This window comes from Leptosomus discolor, chromosome 1, assembly GCF_034619465.1.
Source record: "Leptosomus discolor isolate bLepDis1 chromosome 1, bLepDis1.hap2, whole genome shotgun sequence".
NCBI lineage: Eukaryota > Metazoa > Chordata > Aves > Leptosomiformes > Leptosomidae > Leptosomus > Leptosomus discolor.
The window spans coordinates 189,009,610-189,025,139 of NC_141391.1; the positions used below are offsets into that span (position 1 = coordinate 189,009,610).

The following is a 15,530-nucleotide window of genomic DNA, read 5'->3' on the forward strand; positions in this document are numbered from 1 at the left end:
GGAAAAATGTTAGATTGTCAACAGCAGTTGTATTGCTCCAGGTAATGCCATGCTCTGTGTGCTGCCATCTCTTCGTGCTGCTTAGCTTTATGGGATAAACTGAATTCATTGTGACCTGACCATCAGTCTTCAGCCAAGTCACTGCCTTTCCAGGAAATTTTATTTTTCAAATGTCATTAAGTAGAAGCCTCAACAGTTGCGCAGGACAGATATGCTGTTTCAGGAGCATCATGGAACTGATGAAACTGTATTTCCTATGGTTTTGTACCCTTTCCCATCTGTGTCTTCCAGTAGCTCCAGTTTACCCTCAGTCCCACGGAGCACCCTTATCAGGCAGCCATCAGCACATGCTGTGGCTGCTCTGGAGCACTACGTGTCCACAGTGGCTGGAAGACCACCGCTGAGCAGCGTTGTACAATGGATGGCAGAGTCCGTTCCCCTCTCCATGCCTCCCTCTTTACCTGAATGGAAATTTGTCATGGAACTTTTAGGAGCTTCCCAGGTCCATCTCTGAAACTCCATCTCTGAAACTCCAGCCCTTCTTTGTTATTTCAAGGTCTCAGTGGAGGGTGGGGGGGTCACTGCTCTATTAGCTTATTTTCCTAGGAAAAAAAGCTCAATGACTGTGATTTTTTTAAAATTATTTTTCAAATTCTCCATGTGGACAAGTTACCAGATTATCAAATTTAGCGTGCTTGTCAATGTATAATAGATATATATGAATTTTGTAGGGTAAAAGTTGTCATATGTTGATTCTTCTAGCCAGTAAATATTGTTAGTTAAAATTCCTTTAACTGTAAATGTTTTAAAATTCCTGGATGACAAAATAATAGACTTGGGAGAGGCATTTTTCTTAATTCTTTAGATATCTTCAGAAATTGAAACCCAGGAGGTTCTCTCTGAACATCAGGAAAAGCTTTTTCACTGTGAGAGTGACTGAGCACTGGCACAGGTTGCCTGGAGAGGTTATGGAGTCTCCATCCTTGAAGATACTCAGAAGTCATCTGGACATGGTCCTGAGCAACCAGCTCTAGGTGGCCCTACCTGAGCAGGGGGATTAGACCATATTAGCTCCAGGGATCCCTTCCAACCTCAACCATTCTGTGATTCTGTGAAATTTCATTTTTCTGCAGAGGTATTCATGTCATTGCAGGAATCCAGAGTCATAGAGTTTATTCTCATGCTGCACAAGTTAACTTTACAACACAAGAGTCAAGGAGACCCATGCTGTTTTCTTTTCAGTTTTCATCCTCAGAGTGTGGAAAATATTGGAGAGCTTTTTCTGTTTGCTTTTACTCTCCTTTTGCTAGCCAAAGCTGATGTAGCTGAAATCAAAGGTACATATTGAGATTGGCTTTGGCTTCCAAGATAAATCTTATGAAAGACTGAGATACGATCTGTTTAGGAAATGAAGACCATGGTTTGTTTCTGGACAACTGGAATTTGGTTAGGCTAATGGGGCCAGCTGTTGAAATCTGTTGGACACGTGGTGTTTCTTAATGAATTACACTTAATTTATAGCAGTGTAAGACCTTATGAATTTCCACTGCTACTGTTTAAATGGGGGGGGGATGACACATACCCTGGATCAGTCTGCTTGTTCGCAATACTGCTGCAGTGCTGTTCAATCCACTACCAACAGCAGCGAATCTGTAGAACGTAAGCTGGTTTCTCACCTCTGTGTGCTATCATTTGAGCAACCTGTGTCTGACTAGTACAGTGTAGTACAAACACAGGCCACTGACATTTCCGCATGGGACATGGCTGGCCCCTCCTCAACACCTGTGTTTGGGTGGACATAAGCTTCCATGTGGCAGTAATCTTTATCAAGAATTGTCTTGTCCTTTGTCACAGAACAATGTGAGGTGCTAATAGGAAAAAAAAGGTAAGACAAATGCATACAGACCTTCAAGAGTCAATCAGAAAATGACAGAAGTATTGTGCAATAAATAAAAGTATAATTAGGAGTAACCAACATAAAATACGGTTTGTGCTATACAGTCTAAAGCCTTCCTGATAGTATGAGGAATGTGGCAGAGTAGCTTCATTCATATCAACAGGCAGACTAGGTAATGAGAGGAAGAAAAGTAGGTTTCTCATCACAAAACTTCCTTTAGTGGTGGGCAGGGCATTTGTGTCTGTTTGACTTTGCGTCAGCTGGGAGTTGCAGTTGGAGCAGATACTTGAGAACTGTCCTGGGCTAACCTCCCACTGTCCTTCTTGGAAATAGTGCAGTCAACTCACTTTCAAGCACCTTGTTGCTGGAGTAGTCTGTGCAACAAAACTGGGACCAAACAAAATAGGTCTTACATGTACTGCCTAAAAGTACTGCAAGTGATGTAGATTTATTCACTTAGTCAAAATTAATTATTCTTTTTATTTATTTTAGATACAGAGTGTATTTTGGAGCCTCTGTCTCTGCCAGAAAATCCAGGTGGTGTTGCTGCTGTAGAAAGTTCTCCCTATGTGCCTTGTATTTTCTGCAAAGAATGCTATCTTCTAGCAGAACAAAACCAGCTCCTGAAGCACATGATTATTGAACACAAGCTTGTCATAGCGGATGTGAAACTGGTTGCAGATTTTAGAAGGTAAGGGTTATATTGTTTCAAATAAGTGTGTGTATGTGTACAGATATTATAGAAAGCTTCAGAAAACTAGAGATCATCTTTTTAAAATACTTTAAAAAGCAGTGGGGTCTTACAGGAGTATTTTTATTACTGTTTTGGTGAGCTTTTTATTGCTTTCCCATTCCCCTCTCACTCCCCAGCCACTAGATGTTGTTGGGACCAGAGGACTCAATATTAGAATACAGGGCAATTCCTGTGTTAGACATTCTTTGACATCCTAGGGATTTCTCAGGTCCTGTCACTAATGAACAGGTTGCGTACGAACTAGAAAGCTGTTTGTTCTGTAAAGCACATTCTAGGCAATCAACTCTCCTAATTTTGGAGTTTATTCATATAGGACAAGACTATTTCTAACACTGTATAATGTCCCAAAGCTGTGTATTGTACACAGAAGCTGCTCAATACAGCGCTTCTCGCATTCTGGGATGAAATTCATTTGCCCTGTTTTAAGGATGCCAGTATTTCCCATAGAAATCACGTTTAATCCTTAACTATACTTTACAGTACTGTGATCTACATACAACTGTGACTCCTACAGCTGTGTCATTGATCATCTCAGCAGGGTCATGTTTGGCTTTCTCTCTCTTAACTTCCTCCAGTAGCTGGCATGGCCCCAGCTGGCTTGTAACTTCAACACTAGGCACTTGCTTGGCATTTTGCTTTCACCCACAGCAATGTATGGGCCAGACAAGTAGGCTAGACAGTACCTGCCAGTTTGTAGATTGTTCTGTTGCAGTGTTTAAATGTTAGTTGGATAATTTCCCAACTAAAAGGAGGTCTTTCTGGTAGGTCTTCTGTGATTAGTTCCGTAGCCAAAGCCAGTAACTTGTGTCTATCAAGGTGCAAAAAGAAATATTAAGATGAAATTTAGGAAGACAAATGTAAGCCATATAAATCCTTATTCAGATGTATGAGCTTAACGTTGCATAAAATTGAAAACTGATACTTGTTTTTGTTTAGTTTTATGCTGAAAGAAGGCAGAATGTGAATGCAATGTTCTTTGGAGATAATCCTAGTTTTTTCAGATAAATAAAGGGATCGGAGCTGCTCAGTCATGGACCGCCAGTTTAAGTTTGCTTGGGGGATTATTCTGCGTTAATAGAAATGTATTTTAAAATCACCTTTTCAAGAAAATGCCCATTTAGATTCTTTTGGCTGCTAATGCAATTGGAAGGTAGCCAAATCCTATAGAAAGTGGCCCCAGGATGTGAAATGATGGAGTTGTTACTCTGAAGTGTGCCTTGTCTTATTTGCTGTACTGAATATCAGCAAAATAGTCTAATACTATGCACAAAAAAAAGGAAGTATAATTTGAGACATTAAACTGAAGTGTGGAAAATACAGGGAAACAACTATGAAAACATAGGGCATTAGGGCAAGGAGAAGAAATAAGGGGAATAAGTTTCCACTGCATGACTGGACGTGATCATTCATGGACACTGATCACTCATCCTCTCTCTGGAATTATGACAAGGCATTGGCTTTATTTGATGATTGATTATTTGGGTTAAGTCTTATGATATGAAATCTCTTAACAGTAAGCTTCATGGCACAGACAGTTATGGATAGGTGAGTTTGTCTGAACGGTGTTCATTTATTTCAGTGCAGGGGACAGACTAAATTATATCTCAAAATCCCTTCATTTGCACATTTATGTCCTGAAAACTCAAGGATGACTTCCTCTGGAAGACTTGCTGTTCTGTGTAGCAGCAAAACTATTCCGTTGTGCATTATAGACAGTGGAGTAGGCAGGGAGACAACAAAATGCACACCTCTCACTTACTGACATCTAATAATGCCTCTGAATGAGCTTCAGCCATGCATGCTGGCTTCACTGTGCTTAGCTGTCTGCTGTACTGGAGGTTAATGCTCTCCATCTCAGAGTTAGCAGAAACAAATATGTGCTGATTCCTTGGCTGCTGCAGTTGAAGTCCTCATATATTAAGTTAGATGGTAAATGTGAGGCAATGTGAACCACCATGGGATGTGATAGCTGTGGCAAGTAAACTTTTAGATTGCACAAGTATTAAAAGCCACAACTATTTAGAAATGTTCTCATAATAATGATGTCTGATTTTTTGTAATTGTTTTCCTAATTTGATGGTATGTCAACAGGAAGCTGTTATTGAATTTAGCTTTACCTTACCGACTCTCCCATGATTTATATCATGCACGTGAGTCATAAGTATGAGCATGCACTTAAGCAATTTCAGATTATTTTTTTTTTATAGTAAGATTCTGAATAATTAATACAAGGATTGCTTGGTTCCCTTCATCATATAATTGAAGGTGGTTTCTTCTTGGTTAGACTGTAGCTTCTAATTCAGTGGGAACCTAATCTCGTTGGGGTCTGTTGATGCTGCTGTAATACAGTGATAGTACAACAATTTTTTAAACAAATGTAGTTGATGAGTTAAACCTTCAAGATGTGTTTAGGGCTTTCCTTATTTTGTCTCCTATCCCACCCACAGGTGTTTGGGAACTTCGTTTTTCTGTCTTTCTAGTTGTCTGCCAAGCAACAGCTTTCACTGTAACTCCACAGGAGACCTGCCAAAACCTGACTTCTGACAAGTTGGTGTTTTTACCAAGTTTCAGATTCCTGCCTACATCTTGCAGAACACAGAGCACAGTATTTTGGGAATTTGCGAGTACTCTGTAGTCTATCTTTTCAGTAGAGATGCATCTGAGTGGCACTCTGTCTGAAGATGTGAATAGGTCATAGTGTTTATGTAAAGCTTAATGCAAATCTGTCTTATTGCGTTCTTCACTTTGACAGGATAGTTAAATCCAGTTTTAATGAAGCTGAATGAGTTTGAAAACTAGATTACAGGAAGAAAAAACAGAGACAGGAATTTAAAAAATCACCACCTTAAAACACTCTTAAGAATTTAGAGGATGAAAAAAAAAGAGAGCAAATCAACTGTTTATTAAACTTTTTTTGATGTTTCCTTTTTCGCTAATCACCTCCTTATTTGCAAAGATACATCTTGTACTGGAAGAAGAGGTTTGCAGAACAGCCCATCACAGACTTCTGTAGTGTAATAAGAACAAATTCGGAAGCTCCATTGGGTAAGTATGCTGCTTGCTTACTCTCCGTTGGCCAGATCATGTGACGATTTCTGGCATATACTGCTGCTTTGATCAGCCAAGTGTGAAGTAATCTGACACTAGGTCAGAAAACCACAGAAGTGATGTTTAACTCTTAACCACATGTTTAAACTTACCTTTTCCAAGGATTGCAACATGTGCTTCAGCACTGTACTGAGTGAGGATGAGCTCAATACATGCTTAAATGTGCTGCCGAATTAGGGCCAGTTGCAAATCAAGGCCTAAGGAGCAGAGCTGCTTACATCGTGGCTGGGGAAGCTTTGGTACCTACTACATAAATAATTGGTGACGGTCCTTCCAGAAATGTGGAGAAACATTTCCAATGAGCTGTCTTTTCTGACTTCACCCTGTCCACCACCCCCACTGATGCTGCTAACTCTTCCTGGACATCAGGGTCACAATTGCCCTTCCCTTCCCCTGCCACAGTGCTTCCTGCCCCAACAGTATTAGGAGACAGTGTCTTCCTGGTAGGGGTACAAAGACATGACATTTTCTGGGCTCCAACACAAGACCAAAGACCGTGCTTCATGATTGTGCTGCATTGGCACTGTGGGACATTCCACCATCAGGACAGTGGTGACTGCGCGAAGATAGTGTTTTTCTCAGAAGCAACTGACACATTTCTTTGGCTTCCCCTTTTCTAACAGAAAGCTATAGTTTACATAAAGGCAGGTAAGAGAACATTAGGGCTTTCCTGCATCTTTAATCCTTCATTGGAGGGCTTAAAAGAGAGGAAGAAATGCATGCAGCCAGTGTCAGAGATGGGTGGAAGGTGACAACTGTGTGCAAAATGGATGAAAATAAATTTTTTTAATGATTCAAACTAATTTTAAGAAAAATAGTCCTAGAAAACATGAAAATCACTCCAAAGACCATTATTGTGTTTCTCTTACATATGTATGGTTTTGCTTCTGAAATTTTAACACTTACCACTCAGTTTGAAAATTGCAAATCAAGTGCCTGAATGCCAGAGCTTGCCAGAATTATAAACCATCAATAGCCCTTCCAGAGCACAAGGAGAATACTTTGTTATTTGGTTGTTAACAAATTTGTTAATTTTAATGGCTAGCTCCTTCAAATTTGATAGCTCAGAAATCAGGGGGCTTGTCTTACTTCACACAGGCTTCTGTTAGAAAAGATTGGAAAGGCTGAAATCTAGCAAGTTTAAAATTGTAGAAGACTTAATAATGGTCACTTCAGTTCACCAGCCACATAACCCTTTGATTCATAAATGAGTAACTCTCACATGCAAAAATACTTCTGTAAGTGTTTTTGTATTTTCTTACATGCTGAGTAGTTTTAAGGTAATTAATTTGAATAAAATTTGGTTTATTATTAAATTGGATATGAACATAAATAGTAAAAAGGTTAGTAAACATGAAATGTGGGTAAAACATAGAGGTAGAAATGTAAATTAGGCCAGTCTCAGTGTGTGTTACTGAACAGTCATGGTGCGTATCTGCAGATGGAACAAGATCTGATGGTAAAAGGTAATGTGATCAGTCAAGTACACGGAGCATATAGAAAATAATGATAACTACTGAAAACTGACAATTACCTAGGGAGATAACTGAAAATCCCACATGCAAGATAAAATTAAAGGTGATTTCATGTTTCTTTCATGCTGACTTTATACCGTAATCAATATAAATGATTAAAATTGCTTTATGTGTCCAAAATAACCATCATAAAAAAGAATAAAGCTGGTACTGGAGAAAACCTATGCAAGACTTTTGTCTTTGTATTGCAATATAAATGATGTAAAGGTCTCAAAAATATGTATATACAAATATTTAAGCATGTTTTATTTAATTATGAAATTAAAATAACTTGACTTTTATAGATTAAAAACCGCATGCTCACATTCTTAACAAAATCCAAAGGTTTAGCAAATTATATACCAGAAATATTCAAAGCAGTTGCAACTTCTCATCCCTTACCCACACTTCCTAATCTCTTAACAGAAGAACAGGACAATTATTTTCTTCTATGTGATGTTTTACCAGAAGACAGATTACTTAGAGAACAGCTTCAGCAAAAGAGACTGGTAAGAAATTACTGCTGTTCCGTTGTTTGAGATTTTTCATTGGTATTATTATTTTTTTTAAGCTTATTTCCCTAGCTGCTGCACAAACATACACGAACTCCTTGTTTATAGATTTTCCCTTGGAATAAATTTACAGGTTGTATGTCAGTGTTCCACACAAGTGGAAAATACGCCCAGAGCACTGAAAAAGGCTGAATGCTAAACACTTTTCTTCTTGCAAGAATCTGCAATGCATTCAATAATATACATGCAGGGAAGTTAGCAAAATAAAACTCAGTGTGCGATACTGTGAAAAGGGAAGGTGATACTTATTTACAAAATCTTCAAATAAGTTGGTTTTGCACAGTCACACTCTCTTACCTGGATTTCACTGATTCACACTCGCATACTCAAAAGCACCACGGTGCGTGAGCAGAGGAAGTCTGACCAGTGTTGTTTCTGTGAGATGCAAAGGACAAGAAATGCCACCTGTTGAGTCCTCATGAACTGCTCTGGTTCTTCTTGCTTGGTGATAGCAACCTAGTACTTTGGACAGGCCTCTCGTATCTTTTCGGAGTTGTCAGTTCTGAATGGGCTGTCCTTCACGTTAAGCTCTTGCTGACTTCAGCTTTCATGAGTCTTAGGGCAGGTTGCTGGCCACTGGGGATTTTTGTTGTTTTCTTGTTTGAAATAGACACTGTAGTCTGGTTTTGCTGTTGGGCTACTTTAAAAATGAATGTTACATGATACATAGCGGCTGTGTTGCCAGTCTCCTCGTGTTAGGATGCAGGGTCTTCTGCTGGCAAGTATATGTACGGTGAGGTGTTGAGAGCACAGGCCTTATGGTCTTTACATAAAGATGTTCCTCAGTTTACTGCTGGCAACTATGTCCTGGGAATTGTCAACACAGGCCTTTTAACCCTTTATTATGCTGTTTCTTCTGGTACATTTCTATTACAAGTCTGTACATAGACAGCATGCAACTGAAGACACCTTAAATCATAAACATTCTGAATGAAGGAGATGCTTACAAAAAACAAATTCTAGTTCCCAGGAACATTAGGACTGGCAGGCAAAATCCATTTGGTTCAACTGCCCTGTGAGTGCTGTTCCAGTTTGTTGGTGAAAGTAACTTTCTGCAGCTCACGGCACATGACTAGCGAATCCCCAGAGCCTGTGGAGCCTGTACAAGTCTTACACTGCTCTCCATAGGATCCCAGCTCCTGCAAAGGAAAATTGTGGTAGTTCTGCCTCTGAGGATTTCCCGTGGAGTTGGAGTTGCCTCAGCTAAATTCTTCAGTCCTATGTAGGTCCATTAGATTGGCATGGACTTAGAAAAAAGCAGCTGATGTGCTCATGCCTATCATGCTTCTCTTCAAGTCATCGTAAGAGAAATCCTGGATCAGTGAAAGAAGTTTGTCTTGATCAGTATCTTATCCTTGACAGCAGCGAAGTGCCTGTGGTATTTGCCAACTTCTGATCTGGGGGTGATTCTTTCTCAACGTATTCACCTAGTGTCCAGCAATTGCCAGCTCAAGGATGTCCTAATTCAGCAATGTTATGTCTGGGTTTATTAACACAGTAGATTTTCTTTCATGAACCTCCAACTCTGAACCCACACAAACTTCCAGTGTCCACAGCTTCCTGCAGGAGTGAGTTGCGCAGCTTAACTACACGCTGGGAGAGAGCCAGCTATTTAGTCCTTTTGAACCTGTCACCTCACATGTGGCTGTTTTTTGTATTAGAAGAGGTCGTGAACAACTTGTCCTGAATCTTATCCAAACCATTCATGATTTGTCCCTTTGATTTGTCTGCCTTACAGGAATGAAGAAGAGGGTGTCAGATTCTTTTCAGTAGTGCCCACCAATAGGACAAGAGGCAATGGTCATGAATTAAAAATCATAAAATTCCCTCTGAAAACAAGAAAATACTTTTTTACTGTGAGGGCAGTCAAACACTAGAACAAGTTTGCCTTAGAGGTTATAGAGTCTTCATCTGTGGAGATACTCAAAAAACAACTAGACACCATCCTGGGTAACTAACTGAAGGTGACCCTGCTTGGACATGGGGGTTGGACTAGTTGCTCCCAAAAGGTCCTTTGCAACCTCAATGATTGAGTGATTTGAGGTTGAGAATGCTGTTGGTTTGGAGGTTCTTCACTGTGCATCATTGTTGCACTTCTCTGTACCTTTTCCAGTTTCCTATAGTCCTTTTGAGGTTATGAAAGAGAATCAATGTGGGCATGCAGTATCATAATGATGTTAATTTCCCCAGCATATATCACGTTTGTGGCTTTGAGGAAGGAAAGCGGGTCACGATTCAGCATGCAGCTAATGTTTTCATAAAACTGTCTATTGTAATAGAAACTCCTGGCTGCTACACATTGGACTGCAATTTTGGGGTTTTTAAAGGGCATTTTTTCCTGGTTTTGTGATGTTTTGTGCTATGCAGTCCTATTTCAACTAGGTCTTCTCTCTGCTGCCAGGCTCAAGGGAGTGCAGAGTCTATTGACAGGTGAGCCATCCCATCTCTGCAAATAGACATTTCCTCAAGTTCAGAAGAGAGCGCAGGATTTAGCCCAAAGCAAGTGCTGGTTTTGTTTGCAGAGTAATTAAGTTAGAAAAGAAAGAGGTATGGATTCTTATTATGGTGTGAAATAGCCTTTGCTACTAACACTGTTTTAAATATCAGGATTGTATCTTCACATTTTACAGAAGGATTTTGTGAAATCAAGCTGCAGCTGGGGCTAATGGAGTCACCGCTTCAGTTACAGCAATAAAGTCTGTTTATTTTTTCATTTCCTTTTGCTGCAATCTGAGTGTTGACTTGCAAGTTAAATAGTTATTTTGCTTTGCAGTCTTTTACCTCCAGACAAGTCCAGCAATTAAGGGTAAGCTGGCAAATGGGCTCCTGTGAGTTGCACAGAATAAAGACCAGAACTATACAACTTTCGGTGATTTTTCTGGAGCCTTTGAATCCTAACTGCTGTCTCCGACAGCAAGCCCAAACAAGGACAAATGTTGTCTTTAAAATGTGCTAGCTGAAGCATTTCATTTTGCAGTTTTGAAACTCCAGTTTAGGAACATTTCAGGCTGTAATGCAGCAGGGGAGCTAGCCAAGGTGGATGTCATGCAGAGACATTATGGTGACTGTGATGTATTGAGAGAGGCCAAGGAATGAGCCTGAACTAGGTTAGAGAGCACAGCTCGCTGAAATAGCTGACAAGGCTATGTAATACCGAACAGATACGGTCTTTTGGAAAAACACAGTCTTGACAAAGAATTCATAGTTGTGAAGCAGCACCAGACAATGAAGTCCTGGTGGCAAAACTCAACATGCTAGGAGGGGCAGTATCAGTATAAGCCAACTGGGCTTATCTTTAGGATTTTTCTAAAAAACATAAAACATCCAAACCTGTTTTTTGAAAATACAAACTTCCTACCACAGCATTGACCTTGTCTTGCTCACATGTTTACAGCTATTGTCCTGTCATGTGACTGGTAGTTTTAGGTGAAGAAGCTACTCTTCCTCCCAGTAAGTAGACCCTGAAGAGGAGTCTTCGTCAAAACTGGAAGAGGGACTCCGCTATACCAGCTTCCCAGGATGAGTTGTTTGTAAGAACCCCAGTTTGACAAAAGCTTAAGCTGAAACAAGGTTCAAGAAGTTGAAGCTCTGCGCTGGAAAGGATGGAGATGCTGGCCTGATTTAGCGTAATGCAACATCAGAAGTGCTTACAGAGTAGCTAATAATGTCAGCCTGTTAATACCATCTGGAATTCTATAGGTCCTTCCTTGCCTATGTTCAGTATTTAATTGCGTTTCTCAAGCACTCTGGAACCTTGCCCCTGTCCTTAATGGATTGTCAGACTAATGGTCAGACTTGTCACACTAATGGTCAGAAGTTGTTCTATCTAATTCCGTAATGTTTCTTGGGTAAATTCTGGCAGATTTAGATATCTGTAATGTCCAATTTAACCCTTCTTAACTTTTTCTGGTCTCTGTTATTTGTTTCTTTTGTTTTAAATGCATTTTGTTAACAGTTGTGACATAATTAACCTTTCCTGCAAAGACTGAAGCCCTGAACATTGCAAGCATTCCCCTTGTCTGTGTTTGGTCTCTTCCTGCATTAAGTAATGGATCTCTGCTTTTCTTTGCCATTTATTTCTAATGTATTGGGGGGCGGCAGGGTTTGCTATTCCATTTTACTGTGTTAGCCTGTCTCCAACTTCTTTCGGTTGTCTTAGTTCAGAAAAACTTTACCTTTCTCCCGCTTCAGCTTGGCAGCCTGCGGTACATGTCTGCTGTAATTTCAACCCTCTTTTTCTTTTCATACATCTTTGCACAATTACTTCGGTTTTATCATATCTTGAAACTCTTCCTCCCTTTTTTAGTTGACTCAGCTTCATGAACAAGCTGTAAGAATGTCTTCTACGTTAGTGTCACAGTACCCTTCAAAGCCTGAGTTGTCAGACCTGTCATTGATTACAGCTTCTTCAGGTGTAGGTTCTAGCCTGTATCACTTCACTATCTGAGTCAACACAAGAAGAAGAGCAATAGGGAAGAGAGGAAGAACCTAAGAGCAAGAGGGACAGACGGCTAGGGGAACAATACCTTACAGCCATCCCAGTTAGTCATTCCCACTGTTCACTTTGAACTCAAGCTGTGCAGACTACACTGGAATCAAGGATAAGGTGCAGAAAAAAAACATTTTCCCTACTCCTCAGAGGCAACTTGCCGTATAAAATAAGTCAGGACAATGCATCTCAGAGGCTTCACAATAAGTTTATAACAGTCATATTACAATCCTGAGACTTTTGCCAATTGGTTATAATGCCAGTTAAGTTACATTTTGGTCTTTGTACTCATTTAGTCAATTAGTTCAGCAGGTTGTCCAGCTTGTTCTCCTTCTTACATCCTTTCCCCATCACCGCCACCATTTTCTTACCAATTTCGTGTTTTTCCAGTCGGTCAGAACTCTTATTTCTCTCAGGCTTTTTGTTGCCATCCTTTCAAACCTAGTTTAAAGTCTCCACACTTAGCTGACAAGCTGATGTCCTAAGATGCTCTTTCTCTTCTTTGTCAGGGGGCTCATTGGTAGCCTTTGTTTCCCCAGCCATATGACGATATTCTTAAATGCTCCCTATTTTGTCACTCCTTTCATAGCTGTATATTCCTCTCCAGAAGATGTTGATCTATGCTTGTGCCTTGAACTCAACCAAAAAGATTCAGTAAAAGGCTACCTGTTCCTTTTCCTACTTCATTCTTGTTCACAGTGTTTTGTGGTAACATCTTATCTGAGTATCTAGTAAAAAGTCAGGAATGCCCACTTGGGTGATCAGCCTGTACCAGATGAAGTGGGGTGCTCTAAGTTTCATCTCCAGATAGGCAGTATCTCTTGGAAGACAGCAGGTCACTGCCCTATTGCTTTCTTCTCTTCTCTGTCCCAAAAATGAGTCTCTAATGGCATCATCCTTCATTCCTTAGTGACCGGTCTTTGCGAGTCTGTTCGTCTAGCCAGTGGGGCTCTGCTTGTGACATTTCTGAACTATGAATTTTACATTCACTGGATGAAAGGGAAAAGTGCACAAAGTAGTCAGCAAACATATATGTTGGATGGTGTGACAGCTGGCTTCAAAAGTGTTGTGTGTTCTCCAGACTGGACTTCCTATCTTGACAACTTCGTTGCATTCCCATGCATGCTACAACTAAGCTGTTTCCTGAAGGGCTTCTCCAGCAGGCATCTCTGATAATATTAAAGAAAAGGCACTTTTCTTGAAATAACGTTGAAGAGTACCTGATAAGGATTACAGAGTTGGAAGATTATTTTTTTTCTGTACTCAAGAGGCAAGAGAGTGCTGTTTGAAGTGGGGAGACTGAATACAGTGATCAATAAGGAGAGAAGCTGAATATAGAAGTTAGGAGACAAGCTATTGATACACAGCTAAGATTGCAGGTCTTCAAAGAGACATGAAGTTTCTGATAACCATGATTCTTTGTAAATATTTCTCCTATTTAGCAACTACAAGCGTGATCAGCCAATCTTTGAGGAAACTGTAGATGCAAAACCAAAAGTAATTCTCTTACTCCAAGACTAGTTTATCCTAATGGTGTAAATAATTGTCAAATAATGTGCTTCGCAATTTTTTAGAGACTATAGCGCATCTCAGGTATCACCAGTCCTGTTCTTTGTCTTAGTGTACTGTGCTGGTTTGTTTTATTATCAGTAAAGTGTATAAATAGCTTCTTGTGATCATGACTTTTTTTGTGGTTTGGGGTTTTTTTTAAACCAGAATCTGTTTCGCCTGCTGCCTTTGCCTACAGCAGTAGCTGGTTTCTGTGAGCACTCAGCAGGGAAATATAACTCTTATTTAAATTGGAAGAAACTAGAACTAAAGATACACATTTGAGAGATGATCTAGGAGAGGGCTTGATAAAGTATACATTCTTATTGTGAGTCTCTATCTTATATTGTTTAGATCCACATTCACATCCACATTGCTATCTCTGGTAGCATTTCTCATGCTACTGAAATCAGACACTCTGATTTCAGTAGCATTAATGAGTCTGTTACCGTCACAGAAGGAATGTGTGATCATGCACTCACTCTTCACAACAGTGTGACTGAGTGCTCAGATGTTTGAGTCCTGTACACTGTAACATTGATGAAGTTTACTCTTCCAAGGACCACTTTTAGGCAAACTGCCTGCCCAGAGGATATATCACCATTTATAAAAAGCTTTAATTGGAACTTCTCATAAACAATCATTTGTATAATATGCTATCTTTCTAGTCTTTTGCCTAGAAAGCATGCGAGCAAAGGACCAGAACTGGCAAGGCAGATGCTGACAAGAACCCCAAACTACAATACGCTCTTGCCCCAGTCCAGCCCAGTACTGAAATATTTAAAGTTGAGACTACTTCTATGCTTAAGTCTTTGCATGAGGAACATTGGAGTTTGCCCTGTCAGGGCTTATGGTAGTAATTTTTTTAAATTTTTTTTTTTTTTGGTCCTGAACATCTTAAGAAAGAAGACACATACTGCTGTTAGCTCAGAATCCAGTCCTCCAATGCACTAATGGGTTCCTGGGCTGACGAATGATAAATTCAGGTCTCACTGCAGTCAGTCACTGCCTGATCTTATCCCAAACTGCAGTGTTAATCTGCCTCTGTCTTGGAGCTAGAGAAGTACTTTCTGCCTTTATTTCTTATGGATCAGAAGTGCTGTGATTACAAAGAGACGGGGTTTGGAGAAAGAAGTAATATATTTTTTTGGACCAACTGATGTAGTTGGAAGAAACAGGCAAAATTTTGACCACCAATTCTTTCTTCAGGTTGGAATCAAAAGCAGCAAAACTTGGGCTGAGTACTGGTTGTGAATAGTTGTTCTATGACGGTGATCCAAGCCGTGCATTTAAATAACTACGTAAACCATTTACGAGGGCCTCATTAGTAAAGCAGTTTATGATCAAAAAAAAGCAATGGTCTGACAGCAATAAAGACAATTTAGCACCTGGGATACAGTGTCTGTCAGAGGGAAGGGTAGCAGGAATTACAGTATCAGAAAAGTCTAATATGCCATAAAACCAACTGTCCTGAATCCATAGCTTTTGGCATTTGATGGAGTTAGTTTTTAGTCATACCTTTTGAAGACATTTTGTATGGCTTGAATGTCTCTTGAACTATAGACCAGAGACAAAGTAATTGTTTAGGGAGAAGTGCTTACTAGCTGCAGGTATACATTTTTCATCTTTTACTGATTATCAGTGTGAA

General features: G+C 39.9%; 1 protein-coding gene across 1 annotated transcript in view; it reads left to right on the top strand.

The window, feature by feature from the left end:
• ZNF277 (zinc finger protein 277) overlaps positions 1-15,530 on the top strand; it is a 56,278-nt gene that overhangs the window by 19,077 nt on the left and 21,671 nt on the right. Inside the window, exons 2-4 of the mRNA XM_086462131.1 lie at positions 2,390-2,588; positions 5,608-5,696; positions 7,700-7,782. Of these exons, the coding sequence (XP_086318257.1) occupies positions 2,390-2,588; positions 5,608-5,696; positions 7,700-7,782 (371 nt within the window). The remainder of the gene's footprint in view (positions 1-2,389; positions 2,589-5,607; positions 5,697-7,699; positions 7,783-15,530) is intronic.